The 21,951-nt window shown below is 48.3% G+C and overlaps 1 protein-coding gene across 4 annotated transcripts in view; it reads left to right on the top strand.

Annotated features, from left to right (window-relative positions):
* YEATS2 (YEATS domain containing 2) overlaps nt 1–21,951 on the top strand; it is a 1,415,500-nt gene that overhangs the window by 428,641 nt on the left and 964,908 nt on the right. For all 4 annotated transcript variants that reach the window (XM_085634927.1, XM_085634925.1, XM_085634929.1 and 1 more), the window contains one exon: nt 1,703–1,806. In XM_085634927.1, the coding sequence (XP_085491053.1) occupies nt 1,703–1,806 (104 nt within the window). The remainder of the gene's footprint in view (nt 1–1,702; nt 1,807–21,951) is intronic.

The following is a 21,951-nucleotide window of genomic DNA, read 5'->3' as shown; positions in this document are numbered from 1 at the left end:
CGGCGTCTGCTTTTGAGTCAGTCTGTTTCTTCCTTATTCTTGTGTTTGCCCTGTCCAGGAGCATTCTGGTCTTCTAGTGTTTTGATTGCATGAGTTGTATAATGGCACTGCTCTGTCTTATATTTTGCATTCAGCATTCCATGAGAGTGCATGTGATTCATTGAGCTCTCCCCTGCTTGTTCTTTGCGCTGGTGTACTCTTTTCACTCCCCTGCGCTGAACCCTGACGCTCTAGTTTCCACTCTCGAACCCACTCCTATTTTCAATATATATTAATTTTTGTACGAAGGTTCACCATGTTCATATTGCCCTTGTGCCTCTTTTTTCGTTTTCTTGCACTTTCTTTGTTTTACTATTAAAATGTATTTTATTGTATTTTGTACTTTAAATTTACAGTTACATGTGCTTCTGCCATGTTAAATCGCTAAGTTAAAAATTGCTACCATGCATCACTGCGCACGCATACCATATGATTCATGCTCATGCATCGGCGGTGCCCTTAGAATGGGCTTTCTTTAACGCTAACCTATTGCAAACTTGCCAGCCGGGCATGCGCATAAATCATGCGCATGACGCATATGTTGACATGCGGACAAAAAAAAAGCATTAGATCGTCCTTTTAGAACTAAGTTTCCACAAGCTTTGCCAGTTCATGTGGAATACTGAAATCTCTATTTTGTCTGGTTTGTTTTGCAAAAAAGATGGAATCACAGCTGTTTTCTTAGACACTCCCACCCTGGGTTTTCCCGTGGTTAAAATCTCAAGACCCCGTTCTTGAGGCGTGTGGAGTGAACATACTTACCCACACCTTTCCGAGTTTTATTGGGTGGAGAAATAAATCTGGGGCAACTGAATGCCTTTGTGTGCCACCTTTTTAAAACATGCTATGAACATCAGAGGTATAAGGACATGCAGATCAGCAATTATAGCAGACTTGGATCCAACAGACACCCCACTGAACTGTCAGCTAATAAAGTTCCTCTCTGCACACGCGAATGTATTAAAAAAAAATGAATCCTGGGTATTGTAGCTTAACATCAAATAAGACTGACTGGTCCTGACCCAGAATTTTGTATTTTAAAATAATGGAGAGTTGGGCAAGAACGTCTGGAGAAACATTCTCCCTCGTGCAGCTGATTAGGTGTTAATTAATGCTTTGGTCTAATTAGCTGTTAATTATAAACTTTTGAAAACCATAGAATATTACTAAGAGATTAATTGATTTATGATATCTTATATAGAGTTGAGAGCTGATAACTGTCAAACAAAATATTTTTTAAGGCGGTTTTATGATTTATATAATAATTTTTACAACAGTTCGCTGATTTATTCGAAAATGTATTGTTGTGGTTTTAGTTAACGTAAACAATAAACAATTCTTCAGGCCTTTGCGTGCCAGTTTCCCACCATCTTGAAAGTGAGCATGGAAAATGATTATGTATCGAGAGATTTCAGGAAGGAAAGGGGCCAACAATTCTTAGATCTGCTTGTTATTCTCCGTTTCTGTCCTAAAAACGTATTGCCCATCATAAGGGCAAAAATATTTGCCGGTCATGGTAATTCAGGCACCCAGTAGTTCCTATTCCTCTGCACTGTGCAATTAAGAATTTGTCAGTACGTATAGGGAGCTGTTCAGTGTTCTTCAGCAATTTCAATGTCGTCAGAAACGTTTACTACACATGTAACTTACTTTTTATGTACAGGAAGTCCAACAAGTAAGCACCTCGGCGTTGCTCTGGCTGGTCGCGGATCCGCTTCACCAGGCCCAAAGATCCATGTTAGCAGCTTCCTGAGCTCGTCTGTCAAGGTATGTTTACTTCCAAGAACAAGCTCAGCATCCTTATTCCACTTCTTCAAAGACCAGGTGTGATGTCCTTGACCATAGTGCAGCATATCGTAGATAAGGGGGGCTTTGTTGTCCTGAGCTGGTCTCAACCATAGCCAGTCCGTACTTTATGGTGTAACCATGTTGTGTTCAGAGGATTGTCAATTTTTAGAATTAATGAGGCTTCCTTTGTCCACTGGCCTGAAATATAACCCTCAAGAGTGTGAGCCCCATAACTTATTGAGCTAATTCTCCTAATTTATTTTGATGATATATGTTTTATAGTTTACTAATAAAAAAACTGAAGCAAAATTCGGCTGCCAACATGTCAGTTTTGTTTTAGTTACTCTGCTAAACAGAATAGGGATTTGAAAAACATGCTTCTTTTTTTCGTGACCTTTTAGATTGAACACCATTTGTATTTAAAAATATAGTAATATTAAAGTTATTTTGGCACAAAAATTGCTTAATATAAATAAATACAAAGGTGAGAGGTGGACTGGTTGCAGAAGTCTCAGTCAATGGCAGTTGCTAGGGTCACATTCCAGTTCACTATTTTTTGCCCCCAATACCACTCCAGATGTGAATCAGCCATATGAATATTGGACATGGCCAGGTTCAAACACGTACGTCTAGGCTAAGCTAGATCTCGTCTAGATGAGAACACAAGCACCCCAGAACAGTTGCGACCCCATTCAGCCTTATCAGACTCTAGCCGGATTCCTAGAGGTGTGGACAAGCCAACAAATTACCAGTGCGAGCTGAGCCAAGGGTCTGGCTTGGCTCTTAAAGCCCCTGCTTGAGCCGAGCCATGAAAATGTTTGCCATGTCAATCATACAATAAACATCATGCAAAATATAGCGTCTTTTCAAAATTCAAATAAGTATTTATGTAACACGTGGAAGCATTAACATTGTGTCACATTATAGCACTGCAAAGTACTTTTTCAATTTACATAGTTTATAAACATGAATTTAAAACCATCCCAGCACTGCCCCACCTTGGCAACCGTGCCGTTAGTGAATTGAGTGGCAAGAAAGTTGTCACGTGAACCCTGTATGTGGTGTATTAAATCGAACACAATATGTTTTTGGACAGCTAGTATTCTGAAGTCATGTATTTAAAGGAGATTCCATATGCAAAAGTAAAGAAAAAGGAGGATCTGTAAAATGAAGTATTTGTCTAAGATCACACAATTTAGTTAAGGGAAGCCACGATTAATTCAGTTTTTCTCGTTTCACTTTGGACAAATCGGCCACTAATTGGGTATCTATTTGTCTCTACTGTATACCTCAAATGTTAGTTTTTTCTTTAACCTCTTTGTGCATGAAGGTAGAGCGAGGGTGCATGCAGAAGCCACATGGAAGCTTGTTATAAGATTGAAGGTCCCAGAGGCCCTCAAGCTGCGCCAGCTTCCAGCAGCTCACCCACCTCAACTGATTATTGCAGTTTAACAGCATTCCACATGCATGGGGTCCTCAGGCAATACTCTTCAGCCATAGTTCTATTACAAAACGTCATCCTAGAGATCCTGGGAGGATTCCCAGGAATTCTCATTGTGAATAGCAATGTCCTCATACATGCACCAATGAAGAGAAATGCTATCAAAGACTTAATGAGACTCACCAGCAACAACTTCAACATGGCCGAAATCGCTACGGGGGAATTAGTGAAGTCCTGAATCACCATGTGGAGCTCTTATCTGAGGTGACAAGGCCAATTCACATAAGATGGAGGACCCCTACACCCTCTTCAGGCTGAATTGTAGATATGCCACCAGCTAGACATGGGCAATTACTGTGGGTGCTTCATCCCAAATATGGTCTCCACCACAGATCATAAGGGAACTAATCCAAAAGAATGCTGAGTGAACCATAACAGGTGTTCTAAAAAACCAAGGATACTCTACAATCAGAAAAGACTCTATCTTCTAATTGATGCCTGCCCTTGCAAGCTGGATGCTATTATTCTACAAAAATAGTGAAACAATTCACTTTCTGTTGACTACTCCAGCCGAGTGCTAACACAGAGCACTACTGACACTTCCATATATGCCTCTAAGGAAACTTTTTTCTTGTAGTGACAAAGCACAAACTTTGCTTTTCGAAAGGCTAGCCGCTCATCTTCCACCCCACATCAAGAAATCACTAGCACAGCACTTAAAATGACATTTTGTGGTGGAATATGGGTTTTTGTATGGGTAGTGATGGGGTGATTTGACCGTGTTTTGTCGCAGCGATTCTGCTGGTAAATCAGAACTGTGCCTTGGAATGACAGGACGTCAGAATGTGGGGACTGAGTCTCTCTACCACATCAGTACCTGTTGGCCCGGGACCTGGCTAGCTCACAGTGCCTCACCTGAACTCCTAACCTTCCCATTGTAACAGATGATTTTGGCAACATGCCCCTCTAGTCCTCAAGGGAACTGTGGAGACAGATCATCACCTCTCATTCCTCACTTATCCATGCCCTTAGTAAACAAAAGAAAGACATGAAAAACGTTTATTGAAACTATCCTAGTCTATTACGAAGCAAATTATATTTGTCTAGGCCTACTCTCACTATGTGAGCATGGGGCTATTAGTGCTGTCTGGGATTGGCAACAGACCCCATACCTGGCGTACATAGTTAGGCGGTCCTCATCATAGATGTAAACTCAATTTATACAATGCTGCATGCCAGGCTGTGCAGGCGGTCGTTCCAGGACAGGTCTCTCTGCCGGAATTCTCTCTTCCCCCATGGGGCTAGACACAGTTTGTATGAAAAGAACTACTGTGTTGGAAAACCTCAGGTGTGCTACCGTGTTATGTCCAGAACGTTAAGAGCTGTTGTTGACGAGCAGAAAACAGTATACCATGTTATGAATTCCAGATGGCCTTGTACAAAATGTGCAGACTGAATCTCAAGCAGAGTCAGTGAATAACAAAACGTGCCCAGCGTATTTCTAAAATAATATCGCAAAAAAGCAAACGTTGCTGTACAAACAGAGGCAGCCTAAATTTCTAATACGCAAAAGTAAGGGAGAACCAAAGTGGGCCCAGAAGGGAAATCACTAAATTTTCATGTACTTACATATACATTCTAGCCAACCACCAAAATTAGGAAGGGATCAAACTTGGAGTACAGCCAGGGGCCCTCAGGCCAATAGTAGGTTGTGCACTTCATGTGTTTTCTAAAGAAGGCACTCCGTATAGCCACAGCGGTGGGCAGAATGTTTTGCCAGCTCCATCTAATTGTTCTGGAAATATTGCAGCCGACCTCACACCACTGGCACATAATTGATGCTCTGTTATTGGGTCAGCCTATTAGTGTCATCTTGGATCCAACATACCAGCTTCAAGACTGGTTGTGACCTGTCGCAGAAAGACCAATTAGGAAGTGAACAAAAGAGGAGAGCCTGTATCACTACAACCAAAGTAGGTGACTGGGTGCTGATCAAACACTGACTCCCTGGGGACAAGGGGTGAGTTCAGATGTCCTTAGATACCAGACTTCTTCAGGTAACCAAGTTGAAAGGCCACGCTGGTGAATGCCTGTGGGCAGCTACCACGTTAGTTGAAACATCACTTGATGCTGTAGAGAGAGTGTTGTGGACAAAGCAAAAGCTAGAGGTACCCTATTTTATTGCCTCATGTTAAGAGGGGAAGGTCTCTCCAGAACTGACAGCTCCCTATTCTTTGGGCTTGCAATCTTTTGTCTTCTGAGGAAATATCCTAACTGGCTGTTCTTCCCTTAATCTATTTAGGTCAAGTCTACCAGACACCACAAGCTGTCTGGTTGCAAAGACATGTCAGCTCACTAAGAACTTACAGTAGTCTTAAAGCCCACCCATTTTCTACCATTGCTTGGGTTTAATGTAACTCATTTGCTTGCTTCTTAATCAATGACTTGCCTCGTCCATCTTGGTTTTGTCCCTTCTATGGAGTATAGCCTCTTTACTTGTGTCCAGCTACTGCTCATTTTTAGGGAACTACTTTTTTCTTTTTCTTTTTCTTTTAGCACTCCATGAGAGTGCATGTGTTTTCCAACTGTCTCCCTTGTGTGATTATCTACTCAACCTGGCATTCCATGTTGCTCTCGCTCGTCCATGTGCTTCTCTCCACCCCCTCGGTCTGTTTTTCTCTTTCTCGCTCTTTGCTTTTCTCTCCCCACTCAGTGTGCTTGCTTTTACCTGTCTGATTCTCCCTTTGACCCTGTGTTGTCTTCTCACATGTACGCCTACCCTAGCCCTCCTTATTGCTTCCTCCCCTGTGTGCTTCTATTCCCTTCCACCCACCCACTACCTCAGCCCACTCCTCCATTGCCCCTCCTCTCAACAGCACCATCCTAGTCCCCATGGCGCTATTTTTTCTTTTATTTTTGACTGCTAAATAAAGAAAACGCTGTCCCACCGATGTCATCATGCATGCATCCACATATTATGAGCATGTCTGCCTGCAAAATGACACAGCTGTGTCATTGCTCCTTTTTTCCCCTTTGTTCTCGCATAAAACAATGCTCGTTTCACACAGACATATGCTTTCACCTTAACACATCTGCTAATTCACAAGATGCTGTGTACACTTTTACTTGTTGTTCATTCTTAATTGCCAATCGTGTTACTTTAATGAACTAAAGATTCAGTGTATGTTTGACGTTATGAATGGTAACGTTAAATTGCTGATTTGGTTCAAGTTTGAATGTGTTTGGAGAGAATGCAAACTGTGTATTGATTGTAAAACAATTGTTAATATTGAGCTTTCTGGAGACATTTCAATTTGAGTAATGATAGAACTACAGCTTCCATCAGCTGCTCACCTACAGGCGTCTGTTTACACCATCAGAAAATTCATGGCCAATGGAAAAAAGCTTATTTTCACACAACACTTCTGTGTAGTTCTTTTTGGACATGAGCAAATTGTAGGGCTGGCTGCTATGCCAGTTGAAACACAGGCCATGATTGGAGGACTTAGCCTTCTAATCGCCGCAGTTCTTATCCACACACAATGAAGACATTCAGAATATCCCCCTCTCATGGATAGCGACGAAGATAAGGGAAGGAGAGGCTTGTTATTCAATATATCTATATTCACAATGACAACATTCAATATGTTTCTAGATCTGTATAGATATACATATATAGAGCTATTCCATAGTGGTAGTCAACACTGTGTAGTTAGTGAGGTCAGAATTTCCATAGAAAGAGCGTTTTTTTTCCCTATAATAACTTTGGAGTCACATGACAGATCTTTACAAAACTCTCCCCAAAAATGTTTATCCCCCTCAGCTCCTACCTGTAAAGTTTTGGGGTGATGGGTCAGGGGTGGGGGGGGGTCATGAAAACAGGCTGGTGTGGGGTCTCAAAATGTTGTTTTCCCATGTTAATTCCTATAGGAAAGTTTGGAAAGTGATACAGAAAAAATGGCTGAACAGAATTGCAGCAAATTTATTAGAAAGTTAGAACTTTAGTAATGAAGCGTGCTTTTCATTATTTGGTGTAGCTCTGTGCAGCTGCTTTTAAAGAGGTGCTTTGGGTGGTCATGAAGTAGTTCAAATTAAAGTGTTATCTGGATGCTTGGTCTCATGGGAGTCTTGCAGTACCGTACATTTAAAAACATAAGGGCCTCTGATTATGAAAGAGGACTTCTGCTGCAGTCGGCCTTAATGGTACTGTTGGACTGGTACTGGTTCCACAGTACTGAGCAATCTAATTGACTTGCCGCAACTTCAAGAAAAATGTTGTGGCTGCCATTACAGGACACTGGAACATAGTCCATGTGTCCTTGCATAACATTTTATGGTTCAAATATTTTTATTAAAAAAAATGCCAGGAACAGTGCATTTGCATCATTGGATGCATCTCGATTAAACACTATTGCTTGATTACCGGGCATCAGTTAATAGAACAGAAGAAGAAAACAAAAATATTCCCCATCTTCATCCCTCCCCCACCCACAAAACTCAGTTTACCTTTGCAGTCAGGATTGTAGGAGGACAGTTCACACAGTGAAGTGTCGTGTCCACTCACGTGTTGGAGTTCACTTCTGGTAGGCACAGAAGACGAAGATATATCGGGCATGTCAATTCCCTGAAGTCTTGTGCGAGGAGAGACACATAGGTACGCCACAATTTCCCAAAGGACTCGCCCTCATTTGTGAGTTTTAAAGAGATTCTCTTCATGCCTAGGATGTTCCATAGTCGATGTAGCCAACCTACGTGAGTAGGTATCTGTAGATGCCCCAGTGCCTTAAGATGTTCTGTGTTGGTGCCCCTAGAGCAAGACCTATCTTTCTTCCCCGTCTGGACTTCAATGGGTATGTTAGAGGGTTTGGGAAGCCTAACAGAACGTAGGAGGGGAAATCTAGGTATTTGTGTCTCTAGGTGGGTGTCGATTTAGTCAAGGATTTGAGTTCAATACGACTGAAGCCGGGTGCAATCCCACAGTGTGTACTTAAGTCCTGATGGCTCCACAGCCCGTCCAACACCCATCACTGCAATTTGGGTACATTTTACGCAATCAGACTGGTTTAAGGTACCAATATGTTGCAATATTGACATAGGTTTCGGTGAGAGAGGTGTTGCTAGCAGTATGTCTTGCCCTGAAATATGTTGCCCGATTCTTTCTCCCTCAGCTGCCGACCCAGATCTCACTCCCACCTGCAATAACTGGCCTTGTATGCGTGCTTATGGCGCTGGTTCAGGAATATGTAAATCACAGAGTTGAGACGTTTCACTGAAGAGTGGGTGACTAGCCATTGCTTGTATGTTGTGAGGTGTCTATAAATGATGGGTTTATTGTTTGGGTGTGATAGCCAGTGTCAGAGTTGTTAGTAGTGTAGGCTTTCAGATTCAGGGAGGGCAAAATCTCTGCTTAACTGCTGGAAGGGAAGTACCTCAGTCTCATCTATCATATGTCCCATGGAGGGGCACTCAGAGCGTCTCCACTCCGTGAACGTTCCGGGGTCGAGCCCAGGGGTGAAGTCTGGATTATCAAGCTGCGGCATCATTGGGGAGGGGAAAGAGGTAAGACCACATTTAATGTTTGTTTGATCCCATGCTTTCATTGTCACTCGATAGGGAGAGGAATAGTTTTCTTGGTCCGTGGCTTTTCTTTAGGAAGGGGACCTTCCACAGAGAGGTACCAGCTACCGCCCTGTCTTGGAACAGTCAGTGCTTCTCTGATTCAGGTTGGTGTCATTCCACCAGATACGGCAACTCTGCTGCCCTGAAATATATGTGGAGATCGGGGATGCCCAGACCTCTGTCCCTGGGCAGTAGATTGCTCAGCTATTTCTGCATGCGGGGTTTCTTTCCCATCCAGATAAATTGGAGAATTTCGGCCTGCAGTTTAGTAAGCTTTCCTTTTGGGGGGCAAGGGGCAGTGTTTGAAATAATAGAGTATCTTGCGGAGTAAAGACAGTTTGCCGGCTGCAATCCGGCCCAGCCAGTAAATCTGATGGTGTCTCCAGCCAGCCATCTCGCTCCTGACCTGTCGGTAGAGGGTTGATAGTTTACTGACAAGGTCTGCTGAAGGGTGGGTGCTAGTTTAATCCCCAAGTATGGAAGTGCAATGGACTTCTATTGAATGGGATATTGTGCTTGTAGGTGGGTCGCCAGTGCAGGGGTATCGAGAGGCCTAGTGCTTGCGATTTCTGTAAGTTTACTCGGAAGCCCGATGCCTGGCCAAATGCCTCCAGTTCCTCCAGAAATGTTGGAAATGCATAGGCGGGCTTATCCAAAGTGGTTAGCAACAAGTTGTCTTTGAGTATAGGTTTACTGTGTGTTTGCTCCCCACTGCAGACTGCATCGGTGATCTGGGGATCATCCCTCACTCGCTGGGCTAGGGGTTCCAGATACAGAGCGACTAATAGAGGAGACGGTAGACAACCCTGTCTCGTACCTCCACCCATCGCAAAAGGGTCTGAAATATAGCCGTTAACCCGTACTGTTGCGGGGGGAAAATGATAGCAGTTCAAGACTTGCATCTTAAATTTCCTTAAAAGTGTGTTAGGACCTGCTCTAAGAAAGGCCAGTGCACTCTAGCAAAGGCCTTCTCTGCGTCTATTGCTAACAACATAAGCCCGCTTGGGGTCCGCTGCCTTCTCAATTATGTGTAAGATGCGTTTGGTGTTGTCGCCCGTTTGTCTATGTGGGATAAACCCAGTCTGGTCCGGATCTACACTCGAGGGCATAAGTGGGCCAAGTCTACTTGCTAAAATGCCTGTCTATAGTTTGACGTCTATGTTTAGCAAAGAAATAGGTCATTAGGAGCTACACCGTTGCTTGTCTTTTCCTGGTTTGAGCACAACAGCGACAGACGCTGCTAACATCGATGCAGGAATCGCACCAGGCTGTGTAAAGAAGTTAGAGTCTGGTTAGAATGGGGGCCAGTGCGTGGCAGAATGTTTTGTAAAAAATGGGGGGATAGCCATCTGGGCCCCGTGATTTGGAGAGTTTTAAGTGAGAAATGGCCGATATGACCTGCTTGGGTCATATGTCATCTTCTAGCGCCTCACCTTGGGCCGGGGTGAGGCGAGATGTACTCACATCATGAAGATAGACGGCACTATCCGTGGGGTCTAGGTCTTCTCTAATGTAGAGCTGCTCGTAGAAGTTCTTAAATGAGTCCGCTATGTCCCTATCACTCGAATGGCGTGTCATACGCAATTTATTGGCCAAGAGCTGACCACATTTATCCCCCCCACGAAGTATGAGTCTCGCAGGCGAAGAGCTTAATACTCAGCTTGATCAAGGTCCAGGCCAGCTAGGTGAGCGCGTAGGGCAGTTAACTGGCGCAACTCTCCTGGCGCACCAGTGCATTGATGAATGTGTTCCAGTTCCCTGACCTGAGCAGAGAGACTATCTCTCTTTTCCCTGCGCATAGTGTTGTCAGTGGCCGAGATGGAGATGAATTCCTCCCTGACAACCGCTTTAAGTGCTTCCCAAAGCGTTGCAACTGATACTTCAGATGTGTCATTGAGTCCGAGATATTTTAAGATAGCCGTTTGGATCTAGGATACTACTGCAGGACGGTGCAGCATTTTTTTATGCAGGCGCCATGTCCGGTGTGGGGACTTCCTTGTTGGTAGAGATGGTGCGCGACTGCAGAGGCATCGGAAAGAGCTGCTGGGAGAATCTCAATTTCTGTGACCAGGCTGTGTACATTCCTCGTGCCCAGGAGATAATCTAATCTAGCGTACACGTTTCTCAGGGTGGAAGGCCCTCCATATGTCACAGAGCCCCAGGTCTCCTACCCACTTATGGCTGCTCCTTGACTACGTCCTGGTTTGTCTGCGTTAACCTTTCTACATTAGTATTGAAGACCAGATTAAGATCACCCTCCCCCCTCCCCCCCCCCAGCAGAACCCTGTGTCCCCTGTAGAGAGTGCCTAGGCCAAGGCTGTGTGTAGGAAGGATTCCTGATCTTCATTCGGCACAGTCCTATTGCCACCTTGAGCACGCTACCAGTATGGCCACTCCTGCCTTCTCGGAGGATGCTAAAGAATAATTGGCGTGGGAACATCGGAGAGCGAAGCCGATGGCGGTCCCTCGGCAGAAGGTGTTTCCTGCAGAAGGCATATGTCTGCCCCGGAGTTCTCGAGATATGACAAGACTGCTTTACCTTTAAGCTGGCTGTTGAGGCCCTTTATATTCAGGGTTAGTATTTTAAGAGTTGTGACTGGCATCATGCATGAGAGAAAAGTGGGTAGCACCTGGTCACTGAGTCTCCAGAAGTGTTGTGTGAGTTAAAAGATGCATCCATGGTGAACCTGTGTGCAATCTCCAACCCAGGAATCCCCAACAAGGTATGAACAAAAATGTAAAACATTTGAAACGTGAGTTCCTGAGCCTAACTACAGTCTCTCGGATCTGAAAGTTGAAAATAAGAGGTCCAGAATGTGGCCAGTGATCCCATCCTCCACCCCGCCTGGCCTGCATGCAACTTTAATACCCCTCTTTGCCAGGACCCTACGGGTTGTCCGCCTTAGCTAGGAGCTCTAGGATGGACCTGAGCGCCGCTTGATGCCCCGCCGCTATCTCCGTAGGATCTGGGTATGCCGTACCCCTCCCCGCAGCTTTTTCTGTGTTTTCTGCAGGATCTCATGTGGGAGGGGGAGGACGCTGGTGGCTGCCCCTCCAGTTGGGGGGTCAATGCTCAGGATCTGGCAGGTCTTGGTCAGGAAGCGTAGCTAGTGGAGTCTGCCCTCTAGACGGACAATGATGCAGAAGGGGTGTCCCAGCAAGTAGGCCAATCCTTTCTTTCGTAAGTGCTGCGTGACAGGCCTGAACTCAAGATGCCGTTGCAGTGTAATTTCCACCAGGTCCTGAAAAACCATAGGTGTCTGGTCCCGAAAGCAATGGGTATGTTTCGCTCGGGCCATGCAAAGTATGTACTTCATTAGGAAGCCATGGAGACTCACTAGAATGTCCGTCGGGGGGGGGGCCCCCGCTGGCCGTGCTCTCCCAACCTGGTGGGTGCAATCAATTTAAATAACAGTCTCAGGAGGCGCCCCTAGAATATGGCGAAAGAGGTTCCCAACAAAGGCGAACATGTCCTCCCTTTCAGCTTTGGATGCCACGCTCCATATGCGTATGTTATTTATTCGGGACCTGTTTTCGAGGTCCTCGGTGTGAGCATGGAGGTCTAGGTGCTGTTCACAGAGTCGGAGGACCTCCTGCTGGAGGGAGTCCATTTCCTCTTCCTGGCTGTCTCCACGCTCCTCCAGGGTTGCTACCCGGTCTCCCAGTGAGTTGAAGTCCCTTAGAGTTCGCGATGGTTCAGGGGGCGTGCTGCAGCCCACTGCGGGGGCCCCAGCGAATCTGCCGAACATGTCCTTGATTGTGCGATCCTTCTTGAAGCGGGCTGATGCCATCCCCTCCGCATGCCGATCTAGTCTGTACAGTTTCAAGGTACTCAATGTGGGTAGTCGCCACCGTCAGTCCTCCCCACCTCCTATCTCACGATAAATACTGAGTGCACCGAGTCAAGATGAAACCAAAGGGCCCCAACACAGGTGCGCCTTCCTCGCTCACGTCTAAGGTAATGTCAACCAGGCCACATGATGCCTAACCAGACCATGGCAGTCAGCCTTTTCTCTTTAGCGCTCTCTAGGGTGAGAGAGCGGTGGTGGTCCACTGAAGGCTCCAGGTGGTGTCAGGGTCCTTCCCAGCAGCGAGTGGAAGCCTCTCATCAAAACTGGCGCGATGTGGGAGCTGCTGCCACTATGTGGATCCAGCTCCGTGGTCTGCCATAGTGAGAGCCTCTCCCTCCTCAGCCTGGGCCCAGACCACCTCAGACCTGGTCTAGGCCCCCAGCTCATCGCATTACTTCTGTCTGGCCTCACGACACTGCTCTGCGTTAGGAGAGCCCGCTCGTCCTGGGCCCCCCTATTTCATGCTCTGGCCTTCCCGGGTGTACCTGGCAAGACCCTCACACGCAGGGGTCGCACTGCTGCTGAGCTCCTATCGTTGTCTGCACCACTCTTGGCTTATCAGCCACTGGCTCCCAGACCAGCCTGTCCATGGTCACTTTGCAGCACCTCAGTCCTCCGGCAACTCAACAACCATGCTGTGTGGGGGGGGGGGGTGGTCTCTCGTCGCCTCCCACTGCTCTTGAAAGGCAGCCACCCATCGGGGGAGGACCCAGGCCACTGGGTTTGTAGGGCCTGCTTAGGCCCAGCTGCAGCACCGATCTCCGGGGCCTACCTCAGGCGCGATCTCCAGGCATCAATTCAGGTGCAGGGTTCGCCTGAGCCTCAGGTGCATTTCTCGGCTCCCACAGGGCAGGCTATAAGCAGTAGGCCGGCTGGATCGGCTATGGGGACAGAGTGCTAGGATCGAGACGTCCTACCTGTCCTCCATCTTGTCCACCCCCCCATGTAAAATTTTAAAAACATATAAGGGGCAAGGTGGGGATACCTCATCCCTCTGGCACTTGTGGGGGCAGGTGACCCAGAAGGATCCCCCCCCCCCCCCACCAGGGGTCAAACGCAAACACAAAAATAATGTTGATACTGCAGGAGCTGCCACACGGACGTCACCGTCATAGTACTGTGGGATTGTGCAGCCTTCTGTAAATGAAGCTTGCCCGGTCCCTTCAGTAACATAGAGGTGACACTTGTACAGCGTTACTGCAAGAGAACTGCGGTACAGCAAAAAAAAAAGAAGTGAGAAATATATGGGATAGTAGGTCTGCAGGGGGTTTGCTACCAGCGGGGGTTGTGCACATTGTCTGGTCGCACCCACTGCCAGGCACAAATGAAGACAGGGGCTTGGCTGCCCGCAGGGGGTCGGCTGCAGGTCCTGGCTGGTAAGATGAACCAGTGTATGGTTTGGGTCCATATTGTACTTAGCTTAATAAACTATGACTGGTGAATGAGTTGGTGAATTTGCAATTTTAACAGTTATTTAAATATAATCAGTGACCTCATCGATAATGTCATTTAAAATGTCATGAGTGATGTAATATGTGAGGTCATAAGCAGGTCATGATGGCGGCACAAGTTGTAGATAGTTCACTAAAGTATAACTGGTATATTACGATGTTTTTTGGGTGTTTTATTGTTAACTTTTGTCTCATTTCAACACCCAACTATAATATCTGAAAGAGACTGTTAGTAAACGATTCCTTCCTTTAGAATTCACCCCAGGCGTCAGACTGGATACGGAGAATTGTTTCTCAGCAGTACCCCTCCAGTACGCGGTAGGTGGCGTCGGTTGACTCCGAGTTCGGCATTGTGTTCGCCGGGATGACGTCGTGGTGTCTATATAGATGCCGCCCCTGTGCGCTGACATCAGTTCTTTCTTTTTCTGCGCCCGCCTAGCGCAGATCCGGAGAGAGCACCCCTTTAGTCACTTTTTGACTCTTCTTTTTTTTTGACTTTTGACAACTTCTTTTTTGAGTCTTCGACTGGTGCGTGAGGGAAGTCCCATTGACGAACCAGCTTCAAACTCTGCGAGGCTTGTCACAAACTGATGTCTGTGAAAAATTCACAAATTCGCAACAGGAACACAGCGTCAGCACAAGTCGTGCAACCTGCAAAATCCCGCAGTAGATACGCGTCCGTACCTATTTACCGAAGCCTTGAATACAAACATCTTAAGGTAAACACCTTCCTTGGAGCTCTACAGAATAACATTTGAACTCCTAATTTGATCTTGGGTAATATCCCTTTATCTCACCACCCACTAAACGTTCTTAAGGTCCTGACGAAAGCCCCCCGACCCTTCGGGGCGAATTAAGGGCTGAAACATGTCGACCCATCACTCGGACTGACTGTGCAGTGGACTCATTATACGCTCTGTCTGCACACCCCCCCTTTTTATACTTTTCCCTTGCTCCAGACAAAAATAAAACACAGTCCAGGCAGCATGAGGAATTTACTTTTTTAATATTTTCTCACTTAACACGAGCACTTCACAACAGTTTTTATCTCTGATCACTACTGTAAATATCCAGTGGTTCCCTCCGGGTGGAGGAAGCATAAAACAAAACCCAATGATGATGCTGTCACGTTTTTAGAAAATTAGGCGGAGAATCAAGATATACCGCCCTACGAACCGCTTAAACGTGAATGAGGGTTTTTGAAGGAATAGATGAAAAACCGCATAACCCTGGAAAACAGGTACAAGTGATCCATTCTATTTCTGATTATTAACTACTTGCCGGAAGGTGAATTTATTTATAGAGAGCTTATAGAGCGCTCAGTAACGCCATCTCGGCGTGTCCCCGCGCTAAAGCTACCAGCGATCACCATGAGAGCCTGTGACCTACACAGTGTATAGATGTGTTTTAAGCTTGGCCCTGCACAGCGCTTCACTGCTCTCCAGTCTCAGAGCAGGAGGAAGTTTGTTCCATTGTTGAGCTGCTTGGAACGCAAAAGATCGTCCACCCATTCTAGCCTTCCTTATCCTGGGGACTGTCAGCAGCCCGGCACCCTCCGACCGGAGGGTCCTTGTTGGTTCGTAGCGGCTGACTAGATCCCTAAGGTAGGCGGGCGACCTGCCCCAGACAATTCGGTGACAGACGAGGAGGCACTTAAACAGCACACGTTTCTTCACAGGCAGCCAGTGAAGCGCATCCAGCGCCTTTTGAGAATTAGCCCTCCTAGGTCTTCTTAGCACCAATCTAGCGGCGGAATTCTGGATAACTTGCAGGCGGCCCAGGCAGCCCTCGGTGGCCCCTAGGAACAAGATGTTTCCATAGTCCATCCGAGAGGTCACCAGTGCCTGCGTCAGTGTCCTTCTGGCCGCTATGGGTAGGAGGTCTAAGGTTTTGTTTAGGGTCTTTAGTACTCCAAAACATTTGCCCACAAGACGCCTTATGTGGCCATCATAGGAGAGAGAGGAATTCATCCAGACTCCTAGATTCTTAGCCTCCTCACAAGGTATGGGGGTAGGGCCAAGGCATGGAGGCCACCACTCGGCTGACCAGTTTTTGCTTTTTCCCCCCACCACCAACACCTCTGTCTTAGAGCCATTGAGTTTCAGGCAGTGGGAGTCCATCCACTCAGCTAGTGCCTGCATACAGGACTTAAAGTTGGTGGGGGTGTTGGCGGTGTTCTGCGATAGGGAAATCAGCAGCTGGGTGTCGTCGGCGTAAGACACCAATTCCACCCCAAATGATTGTACAACCTTCGCCAGGGAGGCCATGTAGAGATTAAAAAGAGTAGGGCTCAATGCTGAGCCCTGAGGCACTCCCTGATCTAGTGGCATCTCGACCGAACGACATGTCCCTTGCTGTACCTGGAAACATCTTTCAGTGAGAAACGACTGTAACCAGTACAGCGCAGGACCCGCGACCCCAGCTTCGCTCAGACACCGTAGCAGGATGGAATGCGCTACGGTGTCAAAAGCCGCGCTGAGGTCGAGCATGATCAGGGCCATTGTATGTCCTGCATCCGCCCCTGCTCTTAAAGTCTCAGTGGCCCGTAGGAGAGCTGTCTCCGTAGAGTAGCCCGCCCTAAATCCTGATTGTGAGGGATGTAGTAAGTTCCCTCTCTCCAGGTGCTCAGTAAGCTGAGCATTGACCACCTTCTCAGCCACTTTCGCCACATACGGCAATAAGGAGATAGGTCTGAGGTTTTCCAGCACTTCCATGCTTACATTCGTTTTTTTCCTTATTGGCAGTACTATGGCCTTCTTCCACTCCTCAGGGACTCGTTGCGTGGAAAAGGAGGTCTGTAAGACGTGTCTGATGTATGGTTCCAGGGCTACCAGGCCCTCTGAGATGACCCAGGCCGGTGCCGGGTCGTTAGGGGAACCGGACTTCACACTGCGACAGATCTTTATTAGCCTGTCAGCGGCGGGTACCTCGAAAGTTTGCAACGAGGAGTCAGGGGCCACAGGCGAGCTGCCTGCTATAAAATCTATGCCCTTATCTGGTTGTTGGGTGAAGGAGGCATAAATAGCTTTAACTTTGTTGGAAAAAAAGTTAGCGACTCTATTGCATCCCTCCACGGTGGCCCTTAGGGGGGTGTTAGAGCTGGAGACTAAAGATATTTCTTTGTATATTTTAAACAGTTCGCGTGAGGAGCTCTCGGCCGCCTCAATGCGTGTCTGGAAATATTTAGCTTTAGCTCTACGCACCGCATACTGGTAGCTTTTGTGTGCTAAGCTATAACTGTTTTTACCTTGTTCGCTCGGGTTCCTTCTCCAGCTCCTTTCAAGTTTTTTACAATTAGACTTGATTTGCTGGAGTTCTGGAGTGAACCATGGGGCAGTACGTTGTCTGCCTTCTCTTGCTTTACCCTTACTCATGGGGGCTAGCTCATCCAGGGTGGCAGTCACAAGCTGATTAAATTCATTATTCGCCTGATCACTGTCCATAGCAAGCGGTAGTTGCGCTTTCTGGATGGCGCATATGAAGTTTTCTTGAGAATATTGTCTCCATTTACGTCTCATAATATTTCCCATCCCATTCTCAATGGCCCTAACTGGCTGGTAAAAACATTGGAAAGGGACCAAGAAGTGGTCTGTCCAAGGGAGCTGACAGGGTGTAAGTGCCTTTATCAAGTCCCAACTAGCGAAGATAGGGTCCAAACAGTGACCCCTCTGATGTGTAGCTGCAACACTTAGCAAGTCCAGTTGTAGTTCTTGTAGGACTAGACGAACGCCCTCTGCCTCCTTTTGTAGGGGATCCTCTAGATGTAAGTTCAGATCACCCAACACCAACACTTTATTGTGTTTGATCGCAGTCTGAGTAACCCCTTCCAGTAAACTACTTCGGAAGTTGCCCAGAGAGCCAGGAGGTCTGTAAATTAGGATGCCCGAAATTGCCTCGTGTTGGGTCAGTTTGATGTTAAATTCACCAGCTTCGCAGTTATCAATTTTTACTGGTTTTAGAACACACTCAAAAGGGTGTTTGACAATGATGGCAATGCCACCTCCCCTTCCCTTTTCTCTATCAAGTCTATGGAGGGTATAACCTGGCGGAATGGTATCCACTATATCTGGATCAGAATGTTCTCCTAACCAGGTTTCAGTTAAAAATAATATATGCAGGTCCTCATCTAGTAAGAGATCCCACAGCTGAAGGGAATGTTTGCTGAAGGATCTACAATTTAAGAGCCCCCCTTTAGCTATAATCGCTTCAGGGTCAGGGACGGCAGGCGATAGACACCTCCCTCTGAATGTACAATGAGGACATGGACCCAGGTCAAGTGGCTCAATCAAGTGGCGACAGATCGTGAGTGAAGCGGGGCAAAGGTCTCGCAGCCTCTTACTTGTGTAGGACTGCCCGCGGCACGCCCGAGATGTAGGGGTCTGGGCCCCTGGCCACGGTCGGCCGCGGACGGGCGCAGACGGGCTTGGCTTAGGCGCGGCTTCGGCGCGCGTCCGGCGCGCCCGCTGCGCCAGCCCGCTGCGCCGTCTGAACCCTACACACATATTATAGGTGATGAGGAGGGTGGGAGGCCGGCGCGACTAGAGCGCAGCCCCTGCCCACACCCAAGATGGCGCCCGCCGCCGCCTCAACCGGGAGTAAAAAAACGGCTGGGCAAGGCTGTCAGCGAAGAGAGTAGCGTGTGTAGGGGTGTCAGAGTACCTCAAAAACAATTCCCACTTAATTCTAGGAATAAAAGCCCCCCTCAGAATAAAATTGCATCAGTCACAAAACACGATCTAAAATCACAGTTAATAGCGCTGGTAAAGCAGAGACTCAATGCTGCTCGTGTGGTAGCTCGCAGCCCTAGTCCTCCCTCTAGGGAGAGCTCTAACAGGCCACATCCCCTTATCTATCTCCCCTTATCTTGATTCAAATAATATGTGACAGACCTGCACCACGTGTGCCTCTGGTGCTTGGAGCGCAACCACGACCCGAAGTCGTGCTCCGACTGTCTGGCCATGGATTCGAAGTCTTTGCGGGAGCGGTCCCTAAAGCTATTGGAGGCCCAGCAGTCGGCTCTGCATTGTTTCCGCTCGAGAGTAAGGTCTCAAGACCGGTCGCAGAGCCATCACACCTCGTCGCACTCCAAGTCCTCCAAGAAGTCAAAGCAGAAGAAGACGACCAAGACGCACCGCCACTTTTCGCCTTCATCCCGTCCGTCAGCTGACGCGATGTGGGACCGGGAGCATTGTCGCTCTGAGGGTCTGTCTTTGCTGCCTGCTTCTGGGATGACTCCACGCCTCCCTCCCTTTCCGGGAGCCGGTGCGTCCCCTGCCCAGCTTTGTGTATTTTACAAAGTTCTCCACTCCATCTTTGGGCAGCCCAACTCCACTGGCGTGCAGAGCCGGTTGGAGGTCCTGGGCCTTCAATGCTGGCATCTCCGGCACCGGTGAACTCCCATGGACCCAGGCCTGGATCTGGAACGACGCTGGTCGACCTTACTTAACCTTCCCCGGTGCTGATTCTGGCAACGACGCCCCTGGCGCAACGCCATGCCCCCGGCTAACCCGTCCCCATCATCACCCCCGAGATGGACCCGGAGCTGGATCGACATCATATCCGACAACGCTGGAGGGTACTTTTGTTCCCCTGTTAATTCCTGGTGTTCCCTATCACCCAGAAGGTGGTCTTAAGGATTGAGAGGGGTCTTCTGACCCTTTAGCAGACCAGCTGGATGAGCCAGACTGGAGAGAACTGGGTGGGGCAAGTGGTCTGGACACCTCTCCTGACCTTGGCATGCTTTCTCCCCCTACTGTGGCTACGGAGGAGGGAGCATCTTATGCTGTGGTGGTGAGGAGGGCCGCTGAAGCCTTGGGCCTGCAGCTCCCTTTGGTGGCAGTCAGGACTAATCTCCTAACAGAGGTGCTTCAGCTGGTGGCAACTTCATCTTAGCCCTTTTTGCCATTTAACGAGGCCCTCATTGACGTCCTTCTGGGCACCTGCTCCAAGCCCAGCACAGGGGGTCCTGTGGAATGGATGATCGCCCGACGCCTCTGCCCGGCCCCAGGCGACCCAATTTTCTTCACCAAACACCCTTCCCCAGAGAGCTTGGTCATCCAAGCCTCTTCCTCTGAATCACCTTGGGAAGCGCACGTTCTCTTTCTCCAGCTTGGCATTGCAGTCCGTGAATACCTCATGGCTCTTGGGCCGATACTCCCATACCATCCGGGATTCGGTTGCGCAGGTGCTGCCTCAATGCCCACAGGAGGCCTGGGCCGTTCTCTCCCAGGCGGTGACAGATGGGAGAGACGCAGCCAAATTCATGTTCAATGTGGACTGGATACCACCAACTCACTGGGCATAACGATTGCCACGTCAGTAGGCCTTGGGCGCTACGTCTGGTTGATGATGTCAGGCTTTTCGGGGGATGTCCACGCAACCTTGCAGGACATGCCCTTTGATAGCTGTCTCCTTTTTGGTGACAAGGCAGACTCAGCACTCGAGCGCTTTAAGGATTCTCGAGCTACAGCCAGATCCTTGGGCCTCGCTGCAGAGGTGACTCATCCACCTCAGTCTGCTTTTCGCGCCTTTCATGGATACGGAAGGGGCACCACAATACTGCCAGCTCAAACCAGCCACCGGTTCACGCAAGCTACCCAGTCTCAGCGTGGACGTGGGACCCAGCGACTTGGTTCTGAGGGCTAGCGGGCGGGCCAGTCCCCCCTTCCCATACCTGCAGCTGCTTCCAAACCTTCCTAGTGCGACCTTCCAGGGCCATCATCAGCCAGTGGGCGGCAGGGTTCGCCATCACCTCCCACCCTGGCAAACCATCACGTCGGACAGTTGAGTTTTGCAGATCGTTTGAAGGGGCTATTCCCTCCCCTTCGAGACTGCCTCTCCCTTCATGCCACCTTCTTTCAATCGCATGTTGGTGGATCATCTGGCAATTCTCCGCCAGGAAGTCTCGGCTATCTTCGCCAAGGGAGCCATCGAGAGGGTTCCTACACCAGAAGTAGGTCATGGTTGCTATTCCTGCTACTTTCTGGTGCCCAAGAAGGACAAAGGCCTGTGTCCTATTCTAGACCTCAGGGCCCTCAACTGCTCCTCCGGAAGGAGAAGTTCAAAATGCTAATCCTGGCTCAGGTCCTGTTTGCCCTCAACCCTGGAGACTGGATAGTGGCGCTGGACTTGCAGTATGCCTATTTTCACATCCCTGTCCTGCCAGCCCACAGGCGCTACCTGTGGTTAGCGGTAGGCCACGAGCACTTTCAGTTTACCATGCTCCCCTTTGGCCTTACCAGCGCCCCTCGGATGTTCACAAAAGTGATGGCGGTGGTCGCTGCACATCTGTGGAGATCAGGGTTTCCAGTCTTCCTCTATCTCGACGACTGGCTGTTGAAGGCGGGCTCGCCCCAGGCTGGCGTCTTCCACCTCCAGACCTCGTCGGACCTTCTGTATTCGCCGGTGTTCTCTGTCAACGGACCGAAGTCACACCTGACTCCCTCACAAATGTTCCCTTTCATCGGGGCAGTTCTGGACACAGTGCAGTTTCGGAACTATCCTCCCGAGCAGCAAGTCCAGGCTATTTGGGCTATAATACCAATGTTTTAGCATCTATCCCTTGTTTCGGTGAGAATAACTCCGAGGCTGCTGGGCCTCATAACCTCTTGCATCCTGCTGGTGGATCATGCCAAATGGCATATGCGGGCTCTGCAGTGGGACCTGAAGTTCCAGTCAGCGCAGCATCAGGACAATCTTTCCAACTACTTCTAGATCTTGGAGGGGACTGCGCAACAACTGCACTGGTGGCTAACGAACCACG

Source organism: Triturus cristatus, chromosome 11 (assembly GCF_964204655.1).
Source record: "Triturus cristatus chromosome 11, aTriCri1.1, whole genome shotgun sequence".
NCBI lineage: Eukaryota > Metazoa > Chordata > Amphibia > Caudata > Salamandridae > Triturus > Triturus cristatus.
Note: the sequence above shows the minus strand (reverse complement) of the source record. Positions and strands in the feature narration are given on the sequence as shown.